The following is a 26551-nucleotide window of genomic DNA, read 5'->3' as shown; positions in this document are numbered from 1 at the left end:
TCGAGCTGTTTTTATGCATTTTCCATATTCTGGTATTGTATCTTAGCTGTTTTGTGCATCATTTTCATTTTGAGAATTTGAAGTAGCATGTATAAACACTCCAACCTTATTTGCTTTCATTGGTAGGCTGCTTTGTGTGTAAGGTATCAAATTGTTCCGTTACTTGTAAGGAGTACCTTTAAATTTTCAACATGGTTTCATGTTGCAAATGCCACACTTGAATGGACAGAATAGAGGAAATAAGATAGAAGAAGAAAGTTATTAATGTAGTACTGTTATTGAATAATAAAAAAAGTACCAAAACAGATTCTTTTCTCAGGGAATAAAATTCCAGATTAGGAGGATGATTAATAACAACAAATCAGGTGGATAGATGGGGCTAATAGTCAAATCTGTTGAGTTTAGCGCCTAGCACTAAACTCTAAAACCGATAGGGGTATTTTGGGTCCCATCGGCTCCCATATTTCTGTGATGTGGTTTTTCTTGTACTTGGGCAATGGGGATACTATTGTCTTTTACTTTCAGCATTATTTTAATATAAGTAAAGGACTAAAACCTGCGATCAACCTATTTTGGTAAGATCGCAGGTCGCTTCTCATCTTTTGGGAGTCTCCTTCGGTTGTTCCTCTCTCTTCTCTCTTCTATTCTTTTTTTCTCTCTCTTTTTTTTTTTTTTTTTTTCTTTTGGTTTGATTATAAGGTATCTGGGATTGTAACATGGTATCAGAGCCTCTATAATCAAATCAAGCTTTTCAAAATCCTCCCTCTTCATCTCGGTTTTACGCTGAAATCTTCTGGTGTGCAGCCACCTATTGTTGCATCTACTATGGATTAAATCACATGGAGTGATTTATTTGGTGTATGGATCGTGCTCTATTAGTACCATGCTAAAGATTTGAAGAACTTGAACCGCAGCCATCTTCTTCTTTCCTTTATCGAATCCGGGTCTCTTGGGTCAAAGCCAGATATTCAGTCACTGTGGTTTAGGTTGGTTTGTTATTTTTCTTGGTATTTTTGGGTGAAATCCAGATATCGGCGACTTTATTTGTGGGTGAAAGCCAGATATCGGCGACTCTATTTGTCTACTTTATTTTTGGTTCTCATGGCTGAGCCCAAGTCTACTACCTCTGTGACTACTGAATCTGTCTCGGACAATGTCAATGTCCAAATTACTTCTATTAAGCTTAAGGGAAGCTTGAATTACCTACTTTAGGCTCAATCTGTGAACGTTTACCTTATGACCAAGGATAAACTAAAGTATACTACTTCTGATTCTCCTTCATCATCTGACAAGGGTTATGATGAATGGATGAAGGAGAATGCTTTGATTTTAATCTGGTTGTGGAATAGTATGGAACCAGATGTCGCTGCTAATGTCATGTTTCACTTTACTGCAAAGGGAGTATGGGACGATTTGAAGGAAACTTACTCTCAAGAAAAGAACATGACCCGTATCTATGATATTTATAAGAAGCTGTTTTAGTTTCACCAGTCTGACAGATCTCTTTTAGAGTATTATAATCCTTTCAGGGGAATGGTTAAAGAACTTAATGTTTTCCAGCCCTTGACCACAGACATTGACAAATTGAAAGCTCAGCGGAATGAGTTTTTTGTTTTCAAATTTTTAGCTGGTTTGAATAATGATTTGAAGGTAGTGAAGGGACATTTACTTGCAGACGATATTGTTTCTACTCTGAATGACACTTATTCGCGACTACAACGTTTCACTTCATCAACTAAATCTGATCAGTCTTCCAAGGACAATTTGTCTTCCTTGCCAACCATGGATGTGGTCGCGGTGGTGGATCGGCTGGTCGAGGTTCTAATAAACAGCCTTCTCATCGTGCAGATCGCCAGTGCACTTGTTGCGGGAAGCCCAACCATACTATAGAGACTTGCTGGGAAAAACATGGCAAGCCAGAGTGGGGGCAACCTAGTTAGCCAATCATGCAGTGTCAGGTGATGGTATTGACACAGTGTCTTCCGTTGATGCTAAACCGAGACCTTCTTCAAGAGATTCATCTATTAGTTTGCGCAATGACATCAATTAGTTGCTCCGACGCTTGCATACTCTCGAGACATCCTTTAATACATCCCATGATGGGTCTACATCCGCTGCCACCTTAGCTCATACAGGTACCTCAGCCCTTCTTACCACTACCTTTACCCCCTGGATCATTGGTTCTAGTGCTTATGCCCATATGACTGGTAAATCATCACTTTTTAAAACATTTTCTTCTAGTACCAGTTCTACATCTGTTATTCTTGCCAACGATGCTTCTACATCGGTTCTCGGTCATGGTACTATATCTCCCACATCCTCACTGAATTTGTCTTCTGTGTTATATGTTCCACAATTTTCATTAAGTCTTCTTTCTGTGAGCCAGTTAATTAGCTCATTAAATTGCTTAGTAACCTTCTTTCCCTCTTACTGTGTTTTTCAGGATCTTCACACGAGGAAGACGATTGGTGGAGGGCGTGAAAAAGATGGTTTATATTATCTCAACTGTGGTTCTCATACTTCTTCTGCTGCTGTTACTGCTATTGCTGTTGGGGATGTGACTCCTTTCCAATGGCACTGTCGTTTAGGACATTTATCTTTAGCTAGGTTAAAACTTTTATTTCCTAGTTTTAAGTCTTTGATTAGGTTAGAATGTGAGGCCTGTGAGTTGGGAAAACATCACCTTGTGTCCTTCCTATCTCGCTTTGTGTCTTATAGCCCGTCTTTATTTTCCTTAGTCCATTCTGATGTATTGGGTCCTCGCAGAGTTAGTAATAGATTTGGTTTTCGTTATTTTGTGACTTTTATGGATGATCATTCTTGCCTTACATGGCTTTACAAGTTAAAGGACAGATCTGAATTTTTATCTGTGTTTCAACAATTCTATAATGAAATAAAAACCCAGTTTGGCATTTTGATTAAGATTTTTCGTTCTGATAATGCTTTATAATATGCTTAAACTGATATTTCTGATTTTTGTGCCAACTGTGGGAAGATACACCAAACCAGTTGCCCTTATAACCCACAGCAAAATGGGGTAGCAGAGCGTAAGAACCAGCATTTACTCGAGGTTGCCTGTGCTATTATGATTCATATGCATGTTCCTAAGCATTTTTCGTGTGATGGGGTTTTAACTGCATGTCACTTGGTTAATCGCATGCCATCTTTAGTGCTTTCAAATAGGTCCCCTTTTTCTATTATGTTCCCTACTTTGCCAAGTTTTCCTGTTCCTCCCCAAGTCTTTGGCTGCGTGTGTTTTGTCTATACTTTGCATGTGCAAGTAGATAAACTGTCTCCTAGGTCTACTAAGTGCATTTTTTTGGGTTATTCACGTACTCAGAAAGGGTATAAGTGCTATAACCCCATTACTCACAGGAACTTTGTTAGTGCTGATGTGACCTTTAAAGGCACATCATTCTTTTCTCCTCAGGTGTCCCAGTCTGGTATGGAGTGGACTTCTCCATCTCCACCCATTCCATCTCTCATACCCTTCCCTGATGTGCCCAGTGCCAGTGACACCTCTTTTACAGGTTTATCAGCACAGGAAGAAGGTTGGACAACCGAGTGGAGAAACCAATACTCTAGATGATTCACTTCCTCCACTGCTACCTTTCTCTGGTTAAGCTCCTCCTTCTCTGCCTGATGACTTACCAATTGCTCAAAGGAAGGTACACATTCTTGCACTAAAAAATCTATGGTTGTGTATCCTATTGATAACTTTGTTTCCTTATCTCATCTTCCCTCTCCCATCCATGGTCTTGCCTTGTCACTTTCTTCTAACCCTATTCCCCACACCCATAATGATACCCTAATTATTCCTGGATGGAAAGCTGCCATGGATGTAGAAATGGATGCTCTCTTGAGTCGTGGTACTTGGAGTCTGGTAGATTTACCTCCTGGTAAGGATTTGGTGAAGTGTCACTGGGTGTACACTGTTAAGTATCACTCTGATGGCTCTGTTGAGCGGTTGAAAGCCCATCTGGTTGCCAAGGGGTATACTCAGACATATGGAGTTGATTATTTTGAAATCTTCTCCCCGGTTGCTAGACTGAACTCTGTTTACCTACTTATTTCTCTTGCTATCAACTTTGATTGGCCCTTGTTTCAGTTGGACATCAAGAATGCATTCTTGTATGGTGATCTACAGGAAGAGGTGTATATGGAGCAACCTCCTGGTTATGTTGCTCATGGGGAGAATAAATGTCGCGTGTGTCGCTTACACATGGCTATCTATGGACTTAAATAGTCCCCTCGGGCCTGGTTTGACAAGTTCAGTGCTACCATAGTTGCTTGTGGATTTTCTCAGTGTTATTCTTATCATTCTGTCTTTGTTCGTCGCAGAGGTGATAAACTGGTTGTCTTGGTAGTTTATGTGATATTATTCTTATTGGTAATGATGAAACAAGAATTTATAAAGTGAAAGCTTATCTATAGCAACACTTTCAGACCAAGGACTTGAGCCAACTTCACTATTTTCTTGGGATTGAGGTGATCTGATATAAGAAAGGGATCAAGCTATCTCAAAGGAAATACATGTTGGACCTTTTATCTGATACTGGCATGCTTGCATCCAAACTTGATGATATCCCTATGGATCCTCACCAAAAGTTTGGTGTTAATGATGGCGAACCTCTTCAGGATGTGCATCAGTACAGGAGTTTGATTGGCAAGCTGATTTATCTTACTGTAACACGTCCTGACATCTCCTATGCTGTTGGAGTCCTCAGTCAGTTCATGTAGTCTACTTAGAAAGCACATTGGGATGTTGTTGTTCGTGTTCTTCGTTATCTAAGGGGTGCTCCTGGAAAATGGATGATCTATCCACCTAATCGGCATATGGAACTAGTTGGCTATTTTGATACTGATTGGGCCGGCTTTGCTAATGATCGGAGATCTACTACTGGTTATTGAACATTTGTTGGAGGTAATCTGGTTACATGGCGTAGTAAGAAGCAGACTATCATTGCCCGATCTAGTGCAAAAGCAGAATACAGAGCTATGGCTCATACTACTGCTGAGTTAATGTGGCTACGGTCTTTACTCTTGGAGTTGGGATTTCCAGTGACCAAGCCTATGCAGATGTATTGTGACAACCAAGCTACGGTGTACATTGTTAGTAATCCAGTCTTCCATGAGAGGACCAAGCACATGGAGGTGGACTGCCACTTTGTTCGTGATGCTGTTTTGAAGAAGCTGATTGAGACTCCTTTTGTTCCTTCATCAGATCAGTTGGTTGATATGTTCTAAGTCACTGTTTGCTCCTAGTTTTCATAATGGTTGTACCAAGCTGAGCATGGGTGATGTGTATGCTCCAGCTTGAGGGGGAGTGTTAAGTTTAGCGCCTAACGCTAAACTCTAAAACCGATAGGGGTATTTTGGGTCCCATCGGCTCCCATATTTCTGTGATGTGGCTTTTCTTGTAATTAGGCGATGGGGGAACTATTGTCTTTTATTTTCAACATTATTTTAATATAAGTAAAGGACTAAAACTTGTGATCAACATATTCTGGTGAGATTGTAGATCTCTTCTCATCTTTTGTGAGTCTCCTTTGGTTGTACCTCTCTTTTCTCTTCTTTTCTCTCTTTCTTTTGGTTTGATTACAAGGTATTTGAGATTGTAACAAAATCGAATTCAGTAAACATAAGGATAGAATACTTGTTGAAAATATGATATCAATTCAATGGACAGATAAGAAAATATAGAATATCCTCAGTAGCAAAAGGGTAAAGCAGTAATTTCAGAGACTAATCAACATAGGTGTTAAGGCGCCAAGGTGGTGGAGGTGTGACTAAGCAGTAAGCACTTAAAGGCGCTCACCTAGTTGACCAAGGTGCCCAAGTGTTATTTTTTATTTTCCCTATTTTCTAACATTGTTTAGTATGCTACATATACCTTATATCATCAAAATTCAATATTAAGCCACATCAAGTCATAAAAAATCAATATTAAACCATATTAAGTCATAAAAAATCAACATTTAGATAAATGTTGTCCTCTAATAAGTTTGACTGGTCAAATAATTTTATTTTTGCACGAGACTTTTTGTATTAGGTAGAAAAAACCAGCTTCCCAACAAGTCTAAGATTACTTAAATCTGAATTGAACAAAGCTATCTTATAGTTAAACTAATTTTAAAGTGTGCGAATGCTGTTAAAATTTCCTGAATGAAAATAATTTTGTGGACATCATAACAAAAGATTATTTTACCGCACTTTTGGTTCTTAGCAATGTTTTACTATGATAAGATATATGAAATTTTCAGAATTAAGAAAAACCCCAACATTTGAAAGTTGAAAATCACCCCTACAACAAAAAATCTAGGATTTTTTTCTTGGACAGGGGGTTTGACTTTTTATCATTTTATCATTTGAGTTTGAAACTACTTTTATTAGATTCAAATAGGTGAGTATTTTCTTATTTATGAGTAATATATTAAGGTAACAAATCATGATGTGTAACCAGTAGCCGTGATAGAAGATAAAGAGAAGGGAGAGAGATTGAGGGAGAAGAAAAGAAGAGGGTAACCGATTGTATTACCCAGTCCCCCCACCATCAATATATTTAAGACAAGGAGTTACAACCTAATAAGGTAACTAGTACCTTGTACAACAAGAGAATAGAATAAAGAAACCTACTCTAATTAGGAAATAGAAATCTAGCCTAACTAGGAAACAAGATAAAAAAAATAATTAACTAAATCACGGTTGGGACAAAGCTCCAACTTGTGACTCAATCTCAATTCTCAACACTCCCCCTCAAGCTGGAGTATACATGTATTGATATACCAAGAGAAAACCTCTAGGACCAATAAGAATAGAAAATTAAACGTAACACCGGTCTTGAGTAGTAGTTGTAGACGCCCAAGAGCACAGAGAGAACCTCAATCAACCACATCATAAAGCTAGTAGCATCAAAGGATCTTCCTAAGGAGGGCAGGTAGTAGGTGGTAGTCATCTCCACAAAGGAGTGAAAGAAAAGTAATAACAATGAAACAGCTACATCAAAAGCATTCTTTTCAAAAGAAGGCAGGTAGTAGGTAAGCAAGTAGCAGCGTCAAGTTGCCAGAGACCAAGTAATAGCATCAGGTTGCTAGGGACCAAGTAGCAACATTAGGTTGCCGGGGACCAAGTAGTAACATTAGGTTGTTGGGGACCAAGTAAGTAACAACATTAGGCTGCCGGAGACCAAGTAGCAACATCAGGTCACCGAGGACCAATTAGAAACATCAGGTTGTTGGGGACCAAGTAGTAGCATCAAGTTTCCGGAGACCAAGTGGCAGATAAAGTGGACAATATAAGAACTCCAATTGAGTAGATAATATCTCCAATCTCCCCCTCCTCCTTACGTGTAGCAGTACATGTGGGCAAACAATGTCCAATAAGCAACATCTCAAAGGATGAGCAGCACAAATAATCACATAATCAAGAGCTTAAAATTAATTGATGCGATTTAAGGGTTCAAGACCCAAAATTGAATGTTATGAACCCACATATGGCAAATATGTAATTAATCCATGCAATCTTGGGGTTAAAATAGAATTATGGGACCACCAAAGGGCGGTAAAACTCAATTACTATGAAGTAGTGGCAATCTGGTAATTAACCAGGCTTTTTCATGAGGCTATTGGTAAAGAAAAGAGAGGAATGGCATGACTTAAATTATTGAATTTCAATTATAGGCAAAACCAAAATCAAAGTAGTGGTAAACTTGAAAGCAAAGAAAGTGGGACATAAAGGGGATTAGTATTTATTGAATAGGGGCAAACTTGGAAGGCACAATAACTCAACGGCAAGATGTAATAATAGAAGAATTGGAGGGGCATTAATTATGGCAATAGGAATGAAGCATTAAAAACAGGTAACATGAGGAGATGGGTGTCTTTGTGGCACCCAATTGTGGAATGTAAGTGGAGAGGCAATTTAGGAAGCAATGCTAAAGCAAAGGTTGGGGGGTAATAAAGGGGGATTAGTAAGGGTATTTTGGAAACTAAGAGGGATAAAGGTAGCCCGCGATTTGGGTAGTCTTCAACTCCCTAATAGAGACCATGAGATTGGAAACAAATTGAAGACAGTGCAAGAGGAATTTCCGAGATAATCGAGCACTCGAAGGAGGGAGGCGAAAACCTCCCAGCAAGAAACCGGCGAAGAAAGGGCAGAAATAACTGGATATCGCAGTTGCAGCAGGCCAGCAGAATCGATTCTCACAAAGGCCTTCATTAACTCAATATCAAGTCAGTAGCAGCAGTAAAATTGATCGATACTAGGTATGATTTTTATAGTAAATCTTCATCGAAACCCTTGTTCTTCTTATAGGAACTAGGGTTTCACTAGTAGCAAGAGACCTTAGAACGACTCTCAAAACAACTACTAGTTACAGCTGTGATACCATGTGACAAACCAGGATCTGTAACTAGTAACCGTGATAGAAGAGAAGAGAAGAGAAGAGGGTAGTAAATCTTCATCGAAACCCCAGTTCTTCTTATAGGAACTAGGGTTTCACTAGTAGCAAGAGACCTTAGAATGACTCTCAAAACAACTACTGGTTACAGCTGTGATACCATGTAACAAACCAGAATCTGTAACTAGTAACCGTGATAGAAGAGAAGAGAGATTGAGGGAGAAGAAGGGAAGAGGGTAATCAGTTGTAGTACCCAGTCCCCCCTACCATCTATATATATAAGACAAGGAGTTACAACCTAATAAGGTAACTAGTACCTTGTACAACAAGAGAATAGAATAAGGAAACCTACTCTAATTAGGAAACAGAAATCTAGCCTAACTAGGAAACAAGATAAAGAAAGTAATTAACTATATCACGGTTGGGACAAACCCCCAACTCGGGATTCAATCTCAACATACTTAAATGATATTTGACATGAATAAGTGCCAGACCAGAGCTTTGCTGCATGGCGACAGCCAGTGCACTAAGGGGACAATTGCCTATATCCTAGACAAAATGCCTGGACGCCTAGGCGGTGCCTTGACAAGTATGCTACAAAGATCATAATTTAGGGTTCAAAGGTTGAAGATGAAGTGCAGGTTTCAGATATGAAAAAACCTATAAACAGTAGCTTGATAGGTTAAGAAATCAGAATCAGATTGAAGGAATGAAACAACAACAACAAAAAACTTAGCACTATCCCAACTTAATGGGGTCGGCTGCATGGATTCTTGCAAAAACAGAATAAGAGAAATGAAAGTAAAAGGAAATATGCCTAGCACCAAGAAGTCAGGAAAATCTCAGCTAAATGGGGTCGGCTACATGATTCCAGCCCTCCAGTTAGCTCTATCCAAGATCATACTTGGGATAAGGCCTAGGCTATGGATGCCATTCCTCTCAACTTTTCTTATGATCATTTTAGGCTCCTAGCTTTTTTAGCCCCCTCTATCGCAATTAGATAACTCTTCCTTACTGGGGCATCCCCAGGCTTCCGTTGAACGTGGCCATACCACACCTCAAACAACTTTCTCGGAGCTTGTCATTGACCGGAGCAACTCCCAAATCAGCTCTAATATATTCATTCCTTACTTTATCCTTCCTTGTTTTTCCACACATCCATCTTAACATTCTCATCCCTGGCTCTATGCTACTCATAGATTCTCTATATGACACTTCTTAACAAGCCAAGGCCCCATTCATCATAGCCTATCATACAATAGTCCTATAGAATTTTCCCTTAAGCTTTAAAGGGATAAGTCGGCCATTCAACACTCCGGTCGCACCTCTCCACTTCATCCATTCCACTTTAATTCTCTTGAAAACAACATCCTCTATATCACCTTCTTTATTTATGGTTGACCCCAAATATCTAAAATAGTCACTTTGTAGTATCTCTCTCTATTCAATTGACATCATGAGTTTACCTGTCATAGTGTGACTAAAAGTACACATAATATGCTCAATTTTCGTTCTACTAATCTTAAAGCCTCTTGTTTCCAATGTGTTGATCGCCATAGCTCTAACTTAGCTTTAATCCCTGCTTTTGTCTCATCCACCAAAACAATATTATCTGTGAAGGCCGAAGGGCGTACACCATGGGACCTCATTTTGAATGTTCTTGGTTAGGCCATCCATAATAAGTGTAAACATATATTGGCTTAAGGCTGAGCCTTGATGTAACCCAATCATATGGGTAATTCCTTGCCCTGTTCTTTGCTATAAGGAATTTGTTTGTCCGCGATTATTTGCATGCTTACCTAAAAGCAAAAGGCCTGCCAGAGCGCAATGTCTATAAAAAAAAAAAAAGTATGCCTGAGATTGTTGAAAGGCGAACAACCCCGCTCTAAAGGTTCCTGTCTTTGGTTTTTCAACCAGGCCACTCATTTATGGAATATATATATCACTTCAGTTTAAGAGGTGGATATTTGGGTGTAAAATTGGTTTATAGAATTTATAGCTAGACTCCCCAAAGCTCAAAGTTTTGTTTTGACATGCTGCTGGAAGAGTTCCCATAGAATAGGGTGTCAAAGTGAAAAATAGCTCCACTCATCCAATCTAGTTAAAATTTTCTTGATCCCACAAGCTTTCAATATTCTTATGAAGTACTTACAGGGATTAATCCATAACCACTTTGTACACACGGTTCTTCCATTTACTTAGCTAGATTCTACTTAGAGGTAAAGAGTTGTTTCCAAAGTTTGGCTGTTGGTTTTCTTGAGTACATCTACGGTTCTGGAGTACCTTTCACATCCCCCTCCACCCAAACGAAAGAAGAGAAAAAAAGAAGGGAATACACATTTTCTTATCCATGACTTAAGAGCTTTACTGCTATAGTTATACTTACTATTACCTGAGCTAATTTTGGTTTTGTTTCTGTCTGGTTTGAATCTATGATCTTTGTGGCTGTACGAATTGATCTTGTTGAATTTGAAAGTGAAACTCTTCTTCCCATAAACAATATTTGGTCTGTTATACTCTACTTTTTGCAACGGTGAATATATGTGGTTAATTGTAGGAAATTTTCAACACTATTGTAGATTTACAATCATCACTGAACATGAAGAAACCGGTCTCAGATAAAGGGGGTTTATCTCCCAGTGCCACTGCCTTTGCTCCTTCATCTTTTGTTTCCTCAAAAGGTCAAGAAAACACAATTTTGGGTGAATCATCAGATTCTTCGGGATCTGGGAAGTTATCTGGAGCAACCCAAGCTGTTAACTCACGTGGACCGCCAGGTAGTTCTGCATCATCCACTCCTGAGTGTGTAGGTGCACCATTAGCTTCAAATGTTCCGGGTTTGTCACCAAGCTCATCCATGGGATCATTATCTTCAGAGAAATCATCCCTGAATCCTAATGCTAAGGTGGTTCTGATGTTCACATTTCTCTAGATCTTAAATTTGGCACATTTTTGTTCTTTTGCTTCATTAATTTCATTATGATCTCTAATTCTGATGAATGAAAAATGTTGTAATTTTGTGGTGTAGGAATTTAAGCTGAATCCCAATGCAAAGAGTTTCACCCCAACTCAAACTGTGTTAAGGCCTCCTTCCCCAGTATCTGAAAATTCCTTCTATTTTCCTGCTAATATGTCTCCTGTTCCACATATGCATGGAGTACCAGTGGTAAGCCCTTTGACACATCCTATAATCCTGTTTGTTTTTCTGTCTTTGGTGCTTTAAAGTGTCTGCTTGTTTATTTTCCATTTTAAAGTCCCAGGTGAGGTTCACCTGCAATTATCTGTTGTTTCTCTAAGGGGTGGGGATGGAGTCAAGGAATTGTTTATGGAAAATATTTTGTAGTAGTTGTTGATGATGATTGCTTTTATTTATCATGATTTGTATTCGGCTACTGATATCTATTAGAATTGAAACTTGTTGAAACCAATGGTTTTGATTGGTAACATCAATGCCAACTGGTTGAATTCATATATTGTGAATGGACAATCTTTTTATCGTATAGCTTGTAGTTGTTGCTTGTTATATACAAACCAGTTCTCAGCCTGTAATAGAAATTCATTTGATTGGCATACTGGCCAAGAATGACCAATTGGAAATAGCAGACATACATTTGCAGAAGCTTTTCTAAGTGGATCACCTGGATCTCTTGACTATATAACATCTACTGTTTCAGTGACGTTGTGGGTTGGTAAAGCTCGTTTAAACTGTCCATTGGACAGGTATTTATGAGTGCTAATCCTGAACCAGGGAGATCTAGTGGGAGATCAGCTTACGATAGGATTGCTAGTAAGGAATGAAACCTGATTGATGTAGATAAGTCACTTGGGCTTATTTTATTGCAAATAAGCTTTGGGTTATGTTATATATGTGTTGGGCCTTTGATCCCATGGGTTTTCTTTGAAATGAGTCACTTTAATGGGGCCTAAAATATGGGTAGAAGGTAGAAAAACATGATTTAATTTATTAGTTTAGTTAGTTACTGTTTAATTCAATAAAGGCCCATTAGGCCATTGGTCGGTTGTAAAGTCCTATATGGACTATTAGTTTGTTAGTCATACTCCATGTTGGAGTCATAAAGTCAAGTCCTAGTCCTATTTTGAATTCCTAGTTGTAGTAGGAATGTCTAGTCTTATTAGGAAACTAGCTCCTAGTTGTAGTAGGAGTGTCTAGTCCTATTGGGAAACTAGCTCCTAGTCGTAGTTTAATTGTTATTCTGCTCTTTATAAATAGAGGAGCTTGTGTACTTACAATTTCAGATTTGAATGAATGAATAATTGAGTGATTACTCTTTAGCTAAAAAAATTGTTATTGAGAGGTGAGATGCCTAAACCTTTGAGGGGTGTGATACCCAAAACCTAAGGGGTGAGATACCCATTCCTTTATTCTCTTTCACCCTTCTCAACCCTCCATCGATTCTTCTTTTCCTATTTTTATTTTCTGTTTATTGTTATTAGAAGTTCAGACCTGTTAAAGCATACAAATCAGAATCTGTCAGCCAAAGAGTTCTTGTTCTTGAAGCTAATCAACCCTTGTTGCTGCCCAAGTTTGAGATCTGATCTGCAGATCCTTTGGAGGTCTGGTTCTATACTCTAAGAAGATCAATCGATCCTCTCTTGAAGGTTATCTAAAGAAGACAAGTTGTTGTTCCTGTAGAATTCTTCACATTCTCTCTCTTAGGTCTGAAAATCAAGAAAGCGCACAACTCCATAATCAGTCGTCAGAAGCCCTTTATATTTGGGGGTTTTTGTACCCTCTAGGGATTATCTACACCCAAAAGTGCAGCTCAATCGGACTCTCAAAGACCTGGCCGCATCTTTCTCTCTCCAGCTCTATAGAAGGTCTTTCTCTCTCCTATCGGGTTGGGTTTTGGGCTGGTTTTGCTCCTATATGGGTATTGTATCCTTGGGGGTTTATTTGATGGTATTATTTCTTTATTTCTTGCTCTTATTTGTATTGTTTGGAGTTATAAACTTTGGAGTTAGTTACTTGTAATCTACTCCTACATTAAGTGGTATCAGAGCTATGGTTGAAGAAAGCTCCAAACAATCTATCAGAGCCTAACCGAAGGTGGTTCTATCAGTTCGTTACTTCACTGGACAAAGGGATACATTCTACATCCTTGATTGGTTAGATTCTCTGGAGGAATGTTTTGACTACTATAACTTGACAGAGACACAAAAGCTTCAAGTTGTTTGTTTCCGGTTGATTGGTCGTGCTAGAGATTGGTGGAGAGTCCATGAAAAGCAACTCCGAGGTCGAGGACATGAACCTAGGACTTGGGAAGAGATGAAGTACGAGTTAGTGACACAATACCTCCCTGTATATTTCCAAAGAAGGCTCTTCCCTCCACAGGATTCCCATCAGAATACATCTACTGCTGCCTAATCTAATGATTAGCCACGTTATTTTCATGGGGAATTCCTTGAATGGATGCGTGAATTGGAGATGTACTTTGACAACTACAACTTAACAGAGACTAAAAAATGCCAATATGTATGTTCCCAGATGAGCGATTGTGTTCGAATGCAATGGAGAGTCCGTGAAAGGCAACTTCAAGCTCAAGGACGTAAGCCTAGAATGTGGGACGAGATGCAGTATGAGTTGGCAGGCATGTACCTATCTGAGCATGAACGAAGCATGTACTTCCTTCCACCAGATGTCCAAAAGCCACCCACACTTGAAAATAGCATGAAGGAATCATCGGCCACTATTGCAAAGAAGCAACAAGAGAAGACGCATCTGACCAGTGAACTAGAGTCAAAAGTCGAGATTAGTGTTAAAATTTTTTCAGCCATTCCTATTGCTGAGGAAGAACTAGTCATTGATGTTCCCATTAATGAGACTCATGTGGAAGAAGTCGAAAGCAATAAGGTTGCCACAATGGACAATGAGGTTGAGACTGAGGAACTTGATACTACAACAACTGTGATGATTGTGAACAGCCAAAAGGAAGATCCTAAGGAGTTTAAGAATGAAGTTGTGTTTGAACCATCAATGAAACCAGTTGGGAACCACTAGGTAGATGTACCAAAAGAGCTTTATGTTGCATTGAAGTTAGAAGAGATCAAAGGTGCATATGTAGACCCTATGGATATATCCAAAGATGTTGAAATTGAGCATATGGAGTTCGTCATCCTATTAAAGTATTTTGAAGATCGAGCTCCTCACATTCTAGACTACATCTTTATTATCAAAGAGCGACCTGAATTTTTCTACTGCTTGAAGAGGGACGTGCACCATGATATAATCACCCTCACACTCTACAAAATTTGATGACGAATTTTTTCTAAGAGAGGGCGAGTTGATGTAGATAAGTCACTTGGGCTTATTTTATTGCAAATAAGCCTTGGGTTGTGTTATATATGTGTTGGGCCTTTGATCCCATGGGTTTTCTTTGAAATGAGCCACTTTAATGGGCCTAAAATATGGGTAGAAGGTAGAAAAATGGGGTTTAATTCATTAGTTTAGTTAGTTGCTATTTAATTCAATAAAGGTCCATTAGGCCATTGGTCAGTTGTAAAGTCCTATAAGGACTATTAGTTAGTCCTACTCCATCTTGGAGTCATAAAGTCAAGTCTTAGTCCTATTTTGAATTCCTAGTTGTAGTAGGAGTGTCTAGTCTTATTGGAAAACTAGCTCCTAGTTATAGTAGAAGTGTCTAGTCCTATTGGAAAACTAGCTCCTAGTTGTAGTAGCAGTGTCTAGTCCTATTGGGAAACTAGCTCCTAGTCGTAGTTTGATTGCTATTCTGCCCTCTATAATTAGAGGAGCCTATGTACTTATAATTTTAGATTTGAATGAATAAATTATTGAGTGATTACTCTTTAGCTAAAAAAGCTGTTATTGAGAGGTGAGATGTCTAAACCTTTGAAGGGTGTGATACCCAAAACCTGAGGGGTGAGATACCCATTCCTTTATTCTCTTTCACCCTTCTCAACCCTCCATCGATTCTTCTTTTCCTATTTTTATTTTATGTTTATTGTTATTAGAAGTTCAGACCTGTTATAGCATACAAAATCAGAATCGGCCAGCCAAGAGTTCTTGTTCTTGAAGCTAATCGACCCTTATTGCTGCTCAAATTTGAGATCTGATCTGCAGCTCCTTTGGAGGACTGGTTCTATACTCTAAGAAGATCAATTGATCCTCTCTTGAAGGTTATCTAAAGAAGACAAGTTGTTCCTGTAGAATTCTTCACATTCTCTCTCCTAGGTATGAAAATTAAGAAAGCGGATAACTCCATAACCAGCCGTCAAAAGCCCTTCATATTTGGGGGTTTTTGTACCCTCGCTAGGGATTATCTACACCCAAAAGTGCAGCTCAATTGGACTCCCACAGACCTGGCCGCATCTTTCTCTCTCCAGCTTTATAGAAGGTCTTTCTCTCTCCTATCGGGTTGGGTTTTGGGCTCGTTTTGCTTCTATATGGGTATTGTATCCTTGGGGGTTTATTTGATGGTATTATTTCTTTGTTTCTTGCTCCTATTTGTATTGTTTGGAGTTATAAACTGCGGAGTTTGTTACTTGTAATCTACTCCTGCATTACTGATCTCCAAAGAATTTTAATGACAGAGAACAAGGGACCAGATTCAGCAAAAATTCTGGTCAAAGGCTCTAATTGGAGTGGAGAATCTAATATTAAAATCAAGCTTGATCCGTAGGATCTGAAAATTCCTACTGGAAGAAGGAATTTCTAAATCTGATAATTGATGAAAGGTCCAGATAAACCAGATTAGTGTGTGATTTCAGTACCAAATAAGAAGCCTAATGACAGCCAGAAATCTGAGATCAGACTTGGAAAACAAAACTTAAAAATTGATTAAACTAGAATCAGGCTTGTAGTAGGAAAACAGGAAATCAGTTTCAATTTTAAATTTTGAAACCATAAAAAGGTTCAGAATAGAAGGCAATTGCTAAGTTTGGAAGCATAATTTAGATTCAATGCTTAGAGATTTGAAGCTTCAGAAAAATCTTAGTTGGAGTAGACAACAACAATAACAACTCAGCTTTAGGAACGAACAGAGATAGAATCAGACTGATTCCCGAAATGCCTTTGTGGATATTCCTCAATCCCAGCTTAATGAGGTTGGCTATATGGATGCAGCAAAACAAAAAAGGAGATGAAAAATAAAAAATGAAAGTAAAAGGAGAGGAGCACGGCACCCTAAAGTCAAGAAAACCTCACTAAATGGGGTCAACTACATGGATCCTTGCCACTCTTATAGGCTCTATCTGAGGTCAGACTTAGGACAAGACCCAAACTATACATGTCATTCCTCACTACTTCTCTTATGGTTATTTTGGGTATGCCCCTAGCTCTTTTAGATCCTTCAATCAGAATCCTATCTTACCTCCTTATTAGGGCATCTCAAGGCCTCCGTTGAATATGGCCATACCACCTCAAGCGACTTTCTTGGAGTAAGTATTCAAGAAACCAGAAAATTTTAGAATTTACTGCTAATAAAAGAATTAGAATTAGAATTTTTTTTCTTGGATGAATATATAAATTAAATACAAGGGGAAAAAGGGGGGGAGGGGTATACAAAGCCAAAGGCAGGGGATACGACCCTAAAGGGCAGGGTGAGGGGGAGCCAGAATTGACAGAAGAAGCCCCCAGGAAACAATAGTAAGCCTGTTTCCTTGGGGAGTCGATAACTAAACGAAGCGGGAGGGAACCAAGTTTGGAGGAGACTTCAAAGTAGATGGCCTTGCAAATCGAATCAAAAGATTTGGAGTTGGAAGTCCATCTACGGAGGTTATGTTCCATCCAAATTTGGTTGATAGCAGGCTTAGCAGCCCAAAAGCAAGTTTCGGACTGTGTCGCAATTCGCAAATGGAAGAACCAGAAAAGGTCATATCAATCCATAGCCATTCTCTTAGCAGGGGGAGGGGGTTCTCTAGGCAGGCCAGCATTTGGAAAGGACCAATTTCCAGATTCGGGAGGAGAAGGGCAGTTGAAGAATAGGTGGGTGTTTGTTTTCTAGGCCATTCTAGCAAAGGCAACAGGCCGGGGGGGGGATAGGGATATGGTGGGAGATGAGGAAGGCTTGGGCGGGAGGTTGTTGGAGAGAGCTCTCCAGACTGTGACACGGGATGTGGGCTCTGAACCAGACAATTTTGTGTCAGGGGACGAGGGGTAATTAGAACTAGAAATTGATAAGAAGAGAGAAAAGAATTGCAGAAACTAACCGTGTAATCAGTGGAGAAGAAGAGAAACGAAGAGTTGAGAAGTGAAGAAATCAAGTCTAGGATACCAATCCTGTATGCCAAGCTCGACCGTTTTTTACTCAAAACATCCTCAATTTGTGGGGGGTGGGGGGTGGGCTGTATTAATATATAAAGACCTTCTAAAATTCTTAATCACTATCTTATATTGACTTAAAGTAAATAAACTCAAAATTGGAACTCTTAAAATCTGTAGGCATCATAATCTTAGTCAAACACTTAACGAGTACTGTGTACTTACGTTACCCCCACTAAGCCACTTTATGGGCTTAAAAATTGGGCCCGTTACAATTAAACCCAAGAAAATGAAAGCCTAACCTATAATATAACTACCCAAAGCTTGTCTTAAGCATAGTTGTCAAGGCGGCGTCTAGGCGGTTTGCCTGGAGCCTAAGCGACTGTCGCCTTGTTGCACTGAATGTCGTCTTATGTTTTTTGCCCTTGTTTATGCCAAATACCAGTTAAGTAAATGTTTTTATATTTTGTTATTTCATTTACTTAAGATATTTTTCATAAATAAGTAAATACCCCATACTTGAATCCAATAAAAATAGTTTAAAAATCAAATTCCAAAATGATAAAAAGTCAACCTCCCGGTCCAAGAACAAAAATTGGATTTTTGGTTGTAGGGTGATTTTCAACTTTCGAATGCTATGGTTTTTTTCAATTCTGAAAATTTTATAAATCTTATCATAGTAGAACATTGCTAAAAACTAAAAGTCTGGTAAAATAATCTTTTGTTTTGATGTCAATAAAATTATTTCTATTCAGACGATTTAACAGCATTCGCATATTTTAAAATAAGTTTGACCGGAACATAACTTTGTCATAACAACTCAGATTTAAGTAATCTTAGACTTGTTGGAAAGCTAGTTTTCTGTTATACCTAATCCAAAATTCTCATCTAAAAATAAAATCATTTGACTAATAAAAAATATTATAGAAGAAGAGAATTTCTCTAAATGTCAATAAGTCATGTTGATTTTTTATGACTTGATGTGAGTGTGACTATGTTGATTTTTATGACTTGATGTTGCTTAATGCTGATTGGTTTTTTATTTCATAGGGTATATATTATAACATATAAAATAACTTTAGAAAATAGGAAAAATAATAAATAACACAGGCGATTTGATCGCCATGGCAATGCTATAGCGGGCGATTCATCGCCAAATCGATTAACCACCCCTCCACCGCCTTGGGTTGTCATGACGCCGTGACAACTATGGTCTTAAGTCCTTAGGACCCCCTGTAGCGATGGCTTGATTCATTGAGGGTCTTCCCCCCCCCCCCTCTGCCTTTTCTTCCCCTTGTATGTTCTTTTCCTATCTCCTAATTAAATATTTTATGTATCAAAAAAAAATAAATTCTTGCAATCGACTTAAATAGTTTTTTCAACTAATACCCAAAACACTCCTGACTAATTAACCATGAACTTAGACTACCAATATATCATAACATAGAAAACGAGACTACACTTTGACAGGTTGAATTGCTTTATTAATTAAATAGAAAGGGTTACATTTTATTTAATGTAGAGCATCTTTTTAGAAGTTAGCATCTCGTCATCTCATATTTTATTGGAAGCTTCAGAGTATCTAACTACCAAGGAGCTTTAGAAGCTCCAATGTGAGGTCTCAGATTAAAGTAATGTAACGGATAATTCAATCAGTCCAGAAGAGTTCTGAAGGGCCAACAATAGGGGAAAGAAGAAACATGTTTCGCTGTTCTGTTGGTTGGTGATGAAATTGTAAGCTTATGAAAATTGGAATGCAAGGACAAGCTCCTGTCTTTGCTCCTTGAGGAGCAGTTGTGATATGACTATATGAAATTTGCTATCAGTGTCTTCACATATTACGTAAAAGCGTCACTTATTCAGCTAAGCATCCCTGGTCATGAGTGCTGACACATATAATGTTGGAAAATTCCCCTTCTGATTATTTGATGCATTTGTCAAATGGCTACTCTCTACCCGAAAAAATGACGTAGTCTCGGCTTGACTTGGCACTCGAGAAACCAAATGAGTAAGGTCCCATTTGTTTGGAGGGGTTTTGCTGGGGTGGGATTCAAGGGGTGGGATAGTTGTACGAACTATACCACCCCAACAATATTTAAGAAGTTTGTTTGATAGGGGTGGGATTTTGGGGAAACAAGGACAGTTCTAGTCGGCCCATGTGGACAGCAACTTCTCCCACCCCAGCCCTCACCAAAGTCCCACCAAATTGGTGGGACTTTGGTGGGGACTTTGGCAAACCTCATCGTCCCACAAAGGCACAAACAAAGCCTCCGAACGAAGCCTGTTTCCTTCTCCCCCTTTGCTTCTTTCTGTCTTTTTTTTTTGATATGTAGGAAGGGAAGTAGGTAACAGCCAACAGACTCGACCTTGAGACCTCCTGGTGAGCATGGGCTTTTTAAGTACTTCCTCTGCCTCTTTCTTCTTCTTCTGTCTCCTCCTTCTCCTTCTTCTCCGACTAAGATTCTTCCTTTTTTTTCTTTTCGTTTTTTGGTAAGCGCATCTTGTCCTCGTCTTCTTCTTCTTCTTCTCCTCCTTCGCTTCTTCCTCTGTCCTTTATTTTTTCTTTTGGTAAGGGATTCTTCCTCTGTCTCCTTCTCCTCCTTCACTTCTTCCTCTATCTCCTTCTTCTTCTCCTCATCTCCTTCTGCTCCTTTGCTTCTTCCTCTATATCCTAATTTATGAAACCCTAAACTTAACATTTGCAACTGAATGAAGAAAGGTAGGTAATCGGCTCTGAACTCAGAAATTAGTAACCCTAAACTCCGATCATCTGCACCAAAAGGAACAAGAATTGAAATCAGCTCTGAACCAGAACTCCGATCATCTCTGAACCAAAACTCCAATCATCTCAATCTTGCGTTCTTTCCCTCATTCTCTTTCCTTCTCTCCATCTCTCCTCTCCAATCAAACGTTACTGGGGTGGGAACGTCCCCACTTTACCTCATCTTTACTTTCCCTGTCCTTCACCCCACTAACATGTAGGTCCCATACTGACAACAATCCCACCCCCAACTCCCCTCTAAACAAATGGGCCCTAAGTTTCTTCAACTCTGTTGAATCAGGTGGAGTTGTATTCTGTCTTGGAAATCCACATTTTTTCTCCCTCTTGCCATTTCAATGCACGGGCTACAATATAGGTTTTAGAATCCACATTATACGGGTATAATCTTACTAATTTATATATGGGACTGTCTAAATGACCCCTCTGTAGGTGTATATATAACTTGATACTTTTTAATTGCCTTTTGTCTTATTCTCAAAAGTTCTTTAAGTTAAGGGTATAAGGGTTTTCAAAAATTATTTGAAAGTGACTTATCATCATGTCATTATCAAAAGTTGTCATTTTCTTGCACATTTTCCGAGAAAACATGTGAAATGACAGAATGTACCCTAATTGAAAAAAAAATTCCTGTCCACTGAATATTGTCTACCGTGGTTAGAGTTATTTTCAATAGTTCTCTAGAAGCTGGTTGATTTGGTAGATTATAATTGTATGCACTTTTTAATTGTTTCAGTTTTATTTTAAGCTATTTACAGTCATCTTGTGCTGTTATTGCTGTTGATTTTTCCATCCTCATCTGTTTGGTATTTTTTTTTTATTAATAGCTAGTAGTATGCCTGACTTCTGCAGATTGCGCCCTCATTCGGACACCAGCCTATGATTTACAGTCCACCAGCTACACCAATGCAAACACCTCAGGCATATGTCCAACCAAATGGACCTCTGGTATGTGTTTCTGTTTTCTGCGTTTTCTACTTTTCACTGAGCCATCTAGGCATCTTTAGTTTTCTCTGTCCAGGAAAAAAAAAAGCAGCTCAGTATGATTTTGTGCTATAATTGATTTCAGTATGGGCAACAGATGATTCTTGGCCACCCTAGGCAGGTTCTGTACATGCCAGGTTATCCCCCTGTAAGTTCTTCCTACACTTCACAATCATTTTAAGAATTTGATTTTAGTATTAAGTCCTTTGCTTGGTTCTGAGAAGTCTCTGAGACTCATTTGTTGCATCATCATCATTTCAAGAATCGGGAATCAGGTCGGTGAGTCGGCCAATTTGGATTGGAATCGGTCACAGCCAATTCCGATTCCGATTCCGATTCCAGCCGATCTGATACGGAAGATTCATATGAAGAAAACCTAGAATCGGCGAGTATTCAGATCCGTGGGCTGATTCTAGGGTTCTACCCGGATCAGAATTGACAGGGATCGATCCTGCCCCTAATTCCTTGTTTTAAAATCTTATGCATTATCTCACAACCAGCCTAAACTAACTATATGGTTAACTTCTGTGGTTTGCTGAAGAAAGTTGGATTAATGGCCTGGGATTTTATTTATTTTTTGGATAGTTAGGACCCGAAGAAAGTTGAACTCATGATCTCTTAATTTCTGATATTGGTCTCTACCAATTGAGCAACCCCCCGGGGGTCGTCATCCTGGGAATTTTTCTTATAACAGTTCATAAAAATCCCGATTCTGCCCATTTATCTTCTCTGTTCTCACATATTTTGGTCATGTCTGGACAGGAAATGCCATACAAAGGGAGAGAATTCTAACTCATGCTGGTCAGCCAATGTGTGCTCTACTAATTGTGCTTGTAAATAAGATGCTTCTGAATGAACTGACAATTTTTTGAGCGGGGAAGCTCGGTATTCAGTTAACAATAATTCTAGAGCACTATTGGGAGTCATGGGAGTTTCACTCATTTTAGGATATTCACTATCCATTTGTATTTGTAAAATTGATTAGTTTTATGTGTGTCTTATACTCTTATCATGACTATGATGTCTTTGGATTGACTTATCGTACTTTTCAACTTTTTCTTCTCCTGGAAATGGTATAAATATCAAATCATGGATACTTATAGGACTGGCAAAAAGCCTCGACCTCGAATTGAACCGGTATAACTAGATGGTTCGTTGAGATGAATTCGGTACTTATGCGAATGATCCATTGACTTGACTTTATTTGTTGCATCTCGGTTCACTGTTTAGACGTTTTGAAGTGGTAGATCATGACCTTGAGTAGCTTAAGGTGGAGGAAACATTATTACTTATCATGGACCAAGCAAAGATAAAGAGTTCACTGTTTTTTGGGGTGTTGGGGGGAAGAGATGGGGTTCGAAGATCAACACATTTCTAAGAGAAAATTATGTTTTAAAAATTGGATTGGACCTGGGTTGCGATACAGAATTGCTGGTCTTGTCCCATTGTGGAGAATAATATACCTTTTCAGCTTTTTTCACAGAGAAGTCTGGAGAATAAAGGACCCACGCGCATTGCTTTCTTTCTAGGCTTCGGACTGTTCTCTCCCTCTCTTTTACAGTCAACAGTCACAGGAAGGTGCAGCACGCCCGGATTATCCCTGCAAAAAGGAATACCACAGTTCCTTTCCCGAATCTTTTTCATGGCTCGCCAGCTTTTCCAGAACCCACTTATAAGAGAATGGGATTTTGATCGTTGATGGATTCTATCTCTGGCTTCTTCTCTCTAGCCTGAGACTCTAATGAAGCAAGCAAGCACGGGGTTGGGTCCACCACTACTAGTAGTAGTCCTCTGTGTGTGTGTGTGGGGGGGGGGGGGGGCTTGGAGGCATTGATTGAGGGCAATGAGCAATGGCTCAGCCTGTGCTTCGGCCTTGCCCTCTCCTCAGCTTCGGCGGCTACCAGAGTGCCACAACTCTATCCTTTGGGCTTACCTATGAACGGGTATAAATCACCGCCGATTCCACCACCAGTACCGGTGTACTTATACAAGTCTCCACCCGCTCCACCACCGGTATACGAATACAAATCGCCACATCCTCCGGCGCATAAGCATACACTGCCACCGCCTCATCGTCATGGATGCGTTTACATGACACCTCCTCCCCACCTATAATAAGTATGGATATCCTCAACCTCCGTGAAATCATCATCATCATCATCATAAGCCACAAGTACATGTCAGCTACAAGTTTTCAATTCGTATCGAAATCAGCAGAAGCTGATACCGTTCTGCTGATACCGATACAGAGTCTACAGACCAATGGTAAGTAAAGAATACATTTCTTTTTAAAAGAAACACAATTCAGGGCGATCTTAGTCGGTATCGGCCGATACCAATCCCGATCCCAGTACCGATTACTAAAACCTACTCTCCTTGGGATTGTACACACGAAATGTAGTTGGAGAATCAGAGATTCAGAGCTGAAGCAGCCATGGCGATTGCAGTTCGAACTCTCGGCGGCAGCTCTGCCACAATCTCACTGGTGAGCTCCATAACCTCTGTTCTTCAATCCCTGAAACATCAGAATCCCCGCTGCTCAAACCTCAATCCTTCTCCTCTATTACAATTTTCACAACACCTAAACGCTAATTTGGTAATCGAAGTAATCAAAGCCCAAGACGAACCTCATACTGCTCTGCTGTTCTTCCAGTGGGCCTCCGACCCTAAACCTAACCCTAACAACTACTTCCACACTCAACGCTGTTACTCCGCCATGGTCGATCTTTTACTCTCCCATAGCATGTACTCTACGGCCTTATCGATTCTTCAGTCGTCCAACAATCTCCGCGATTTCATGGTCGGGAAATTCATCAAATCGTATGGAGACCGCGGTGATATCAGAGGTGCAATCCACTGGTTTGATCGCGCTAAGACCATTGAATCTGGTCGCTGTTTGTTTTCGTACAATGCAATTTTGGGAGTCTTGGTGAGAGCGAATCGCATGAATTTAGCCCAAGCTATCTTCGATCAGATTCTGAAAGAGCGTTTGGTGAGACCAGATGTCTCTACTTATACGACGATGATTAGGGGTTACTGCAAATTGGGTATGATCGAGGACGCAAAGAAAGTGTTTGATGAAATGCTCTGCAAACCGAATTTGATTACTTATAATACGATTATCGCGGGGCTCTGTAGGAAAGGGCTTGTGGAGAACGCACAAGAGATTGTTGATCATATGATTGCTAAAAAGGATAGTTCTTGTTTGCCCGACACCGTGACTTTCACGACTTTGATCGATGGCTACTGCAAAAAAGGTGAATTGGAGTTGGCAGAAAAATGTCTGGATGAGATGTCAAATTGGAACTGCGAGCCGAATGTCTTGACCTACAATTCATTGATCAATGGTTTATGTTTGATGGGAAAGGTTGATGAGGCAAAGAGGCAGATGACTAAAATGAGATTAAATGGATTGAAGAGTGATGTTGTTACCCACACAAGTCTATTGAAAGGACTGTGCATAGTGGGGAGATCAGATGATGCTGCAGAACATCTCAAGGAGATGATCGATCTTGGGCTGAAACTTGATGTGAAGTCGTATGGAGTGGTTGTCAATGAGTACTGCAAACACGGGCGAACAGCTGAAGCAATTGCCCTACTGGATGAAATGAAATTGAGGGGCATCAATCCGAGTGTTTGGAGCTTCAATGAACTTTTCAGGGCCCTCACCAATGCCGGGGAGTACGATAGAGCAATTCTGGTTTTGAAGCAAATGCCTCAAATGGGTTGCTCCCCAAACTTCTTATCTTATAGCACCGTGATCTGTAGCCTTTGTGGAGTCAAAGGTAGGATGAGAGATGTTGAAGACCTTGTTGTTGACATGGTTCGTAGAGGTCATGGCCTTGACTCCTCTATGTACAGTGAAATAGTTAAGGGGCACTGTGAGGATGGTGATCTAGAGATGGCTTTGGGCATGTTCTCTGAGATGGTGGAGAAGGGATTCATTATCAATCTTCAGAGCTTTTCAGTGTTTGTGAAGGAGTTGTGTGGGAAAGGTAGGATATCTGATGCCCAGTATGTGTTCAAGGAAATGATCAGGAGATGCAAAATACTTGACATAGCTAGTTACAGAAGTAAACTAAATGAGTATGGTTGTAAGCTACCGGCAGCAATTAATGGAGGCTAGTTGACTCTGGTTGCCTTTGGTATAAGCCTCTTTGGAGCGGTCTTGAGGAGTTTTCCATCCTCCACAGAGTAAGCATGTTTGGCAAAAAATCTGTTCTTCCATGTGATTCTTGGATTGTGAGGATCAAAAGAAGTGCTCTTCAAAATAATCAGGATAGATATTTTCTTTCAGCCACAAATCTAAGGTCATATAAGATAGAACAGCAAATATGATCCTCCAGGAGTCCAGGTTGCTGTAAGTTGACATTTGGAGGGGCAGCTTGATGTACACAACTGAAGTGCTGGAGCCATAGGAAAATTCATGTCGAGATGGTAAAGCTTGTTCAATTCTGGGGCCTAGTCTGATCAATTTCTGTTTCATATAGAAGTGGGTAGCATCTTGATGTGGTAGCAAACTCATCTAACTTGGAGCCTTATTTGATCATTCTGAGTGGGGTGTGATACTGAATTATCCTTGGAGATGATAATTTAGAGTTCTGGGAGGTTATCAGATGGCATATCAACTGGATTCCCTATTGTCAATGCTGGTGAATCAGTGAAATTGGTTTGCGTAGGTTATCAGAGTAAACATGAGATCTAAGAGTTCATTCAAATTGGTTAACGTAGGTTGTCAGAATTCACAGGAGATCGAAGTTACTCGAGAACCATATTTTGTGAGGGAAAGTTAAATCTCTAAATGAATTATGGGACCTAGGTTCCCTGGCATACCTTCTAATTTTCCCTCAACTCCTTTCTCCTTTTTAATGCTCGTATTGAATGAAGAATCAACTTCCACCATAGATTTTGAGAAGGTCTGCTCTGGTTGCTGGGCAGTGCAGTCCGGTTGCTCCATGTTCCCGTTCTTCTGCTTAGCCTGCTCATGGCTTGGCTTGTTTAGTTCAAGTTTTAGTTCAGTCAATTTTTCCTTAGGGCAAGGGTACATATATTGGCATCTTATACGTTATGTCAATGGCAAGCAATGAGTGCTTTGGTGAGTTAGAGTGCGTCATATAGGGAGATCCATATATATAATAAAGAAAGACTATGA

General features: G+C 39.6%; 2 protein-coding genes and 1 long non-coding RNA gene across 6 annotated transcripts in view; all 3 read left to right on the top strand.

Annotated features, from left to right (window-relative positions):
* Positions 1-22415, top strand: part of LOC122064873 (polyadenylate-binding protein-interacting protein 3-like) — a 44139-nt gene extending 21724 nt beyond the window's left edge. For 2 of the 4 annotated variants that reach the window (XM_042628657.1, XM_042628658.1), the window contains exons 12-16: positions 11017-11303; positions 11427-11564; positions 21268-21363; positions 21485-21547; positions 22162-22415. In XM_042628657.1, coding sequence (XP_042484591.1) covers positions 11017-11303; positions 11427-11564; positions 21268-21363; positions 21485-21547; positions 22162-22191 — 614 coding nt within the window. In that variant the 3' untranslated portion in view covers positions 22192-22415. Of the gene's footprint in view, positions 1-10977; positions 11304-11426; positions 11565-21267; positions 21364-21484; positions 21548-22161 lie in introns of all 4 variants that reach the window. The other 2 variants (XM_042628655.1, XM_042628656.1) reach the window with 1 other exon arrangement.
* On the top strand, positions 9-5500 carry LOC122064874. The gene is made up of 2 exons (XR_006135844.1): positions 9-2300; positions 2444-5500. It is a non-coding gene; the product is annotated as an uncharacterized LOC122064874 (long non-coding RNA).
* Positions 22416-23215: 800 nt separating the features above from the next.
* On the top strand, positions 23216-26301 carry LOC122064872 (pentatricopeptide repeat-containing protein At1g09900-like). The gene is made up of 2 exons (XM_042628654.1): positions 23216-23664; positions 23801-26301. Exons 1-2 carry the CDS (start codon positions 23662-23664, stop codon positions 25523-25525), a joined length of 1728 nt encoding a protein of 575 aa, XP_042484588.1. The 5' UTR covers positions 23216-23661; the 3' UTR covers positions 25526-26301.
* Positions 26302-26551: the final 250 nt, after the last annotated feature.

Source organism: Macadamia integrifolia, unplaced genomic scaffold (genome assembly GCF_013358625.1).
Source record: "Macadamia integrifolia cultivar HAES 741 unplaced genomic scaffold, SCU_Mint_v3 scaffold1799, whole genome shotgun sequence".
Taxonomy (NCBI): domain Eukaryota; kingdom Viridiplantae; phylum Streptophyta; class Magnoliopsida; order Proteales; family Proteaceae; genus Macadamia; species Macadamia integrifolia.
The sequence above is the reverse complement of the archived record's forward strand: the minus strand, read 5'-3'. Positions and strand labels throughout refer to the sequence as shown.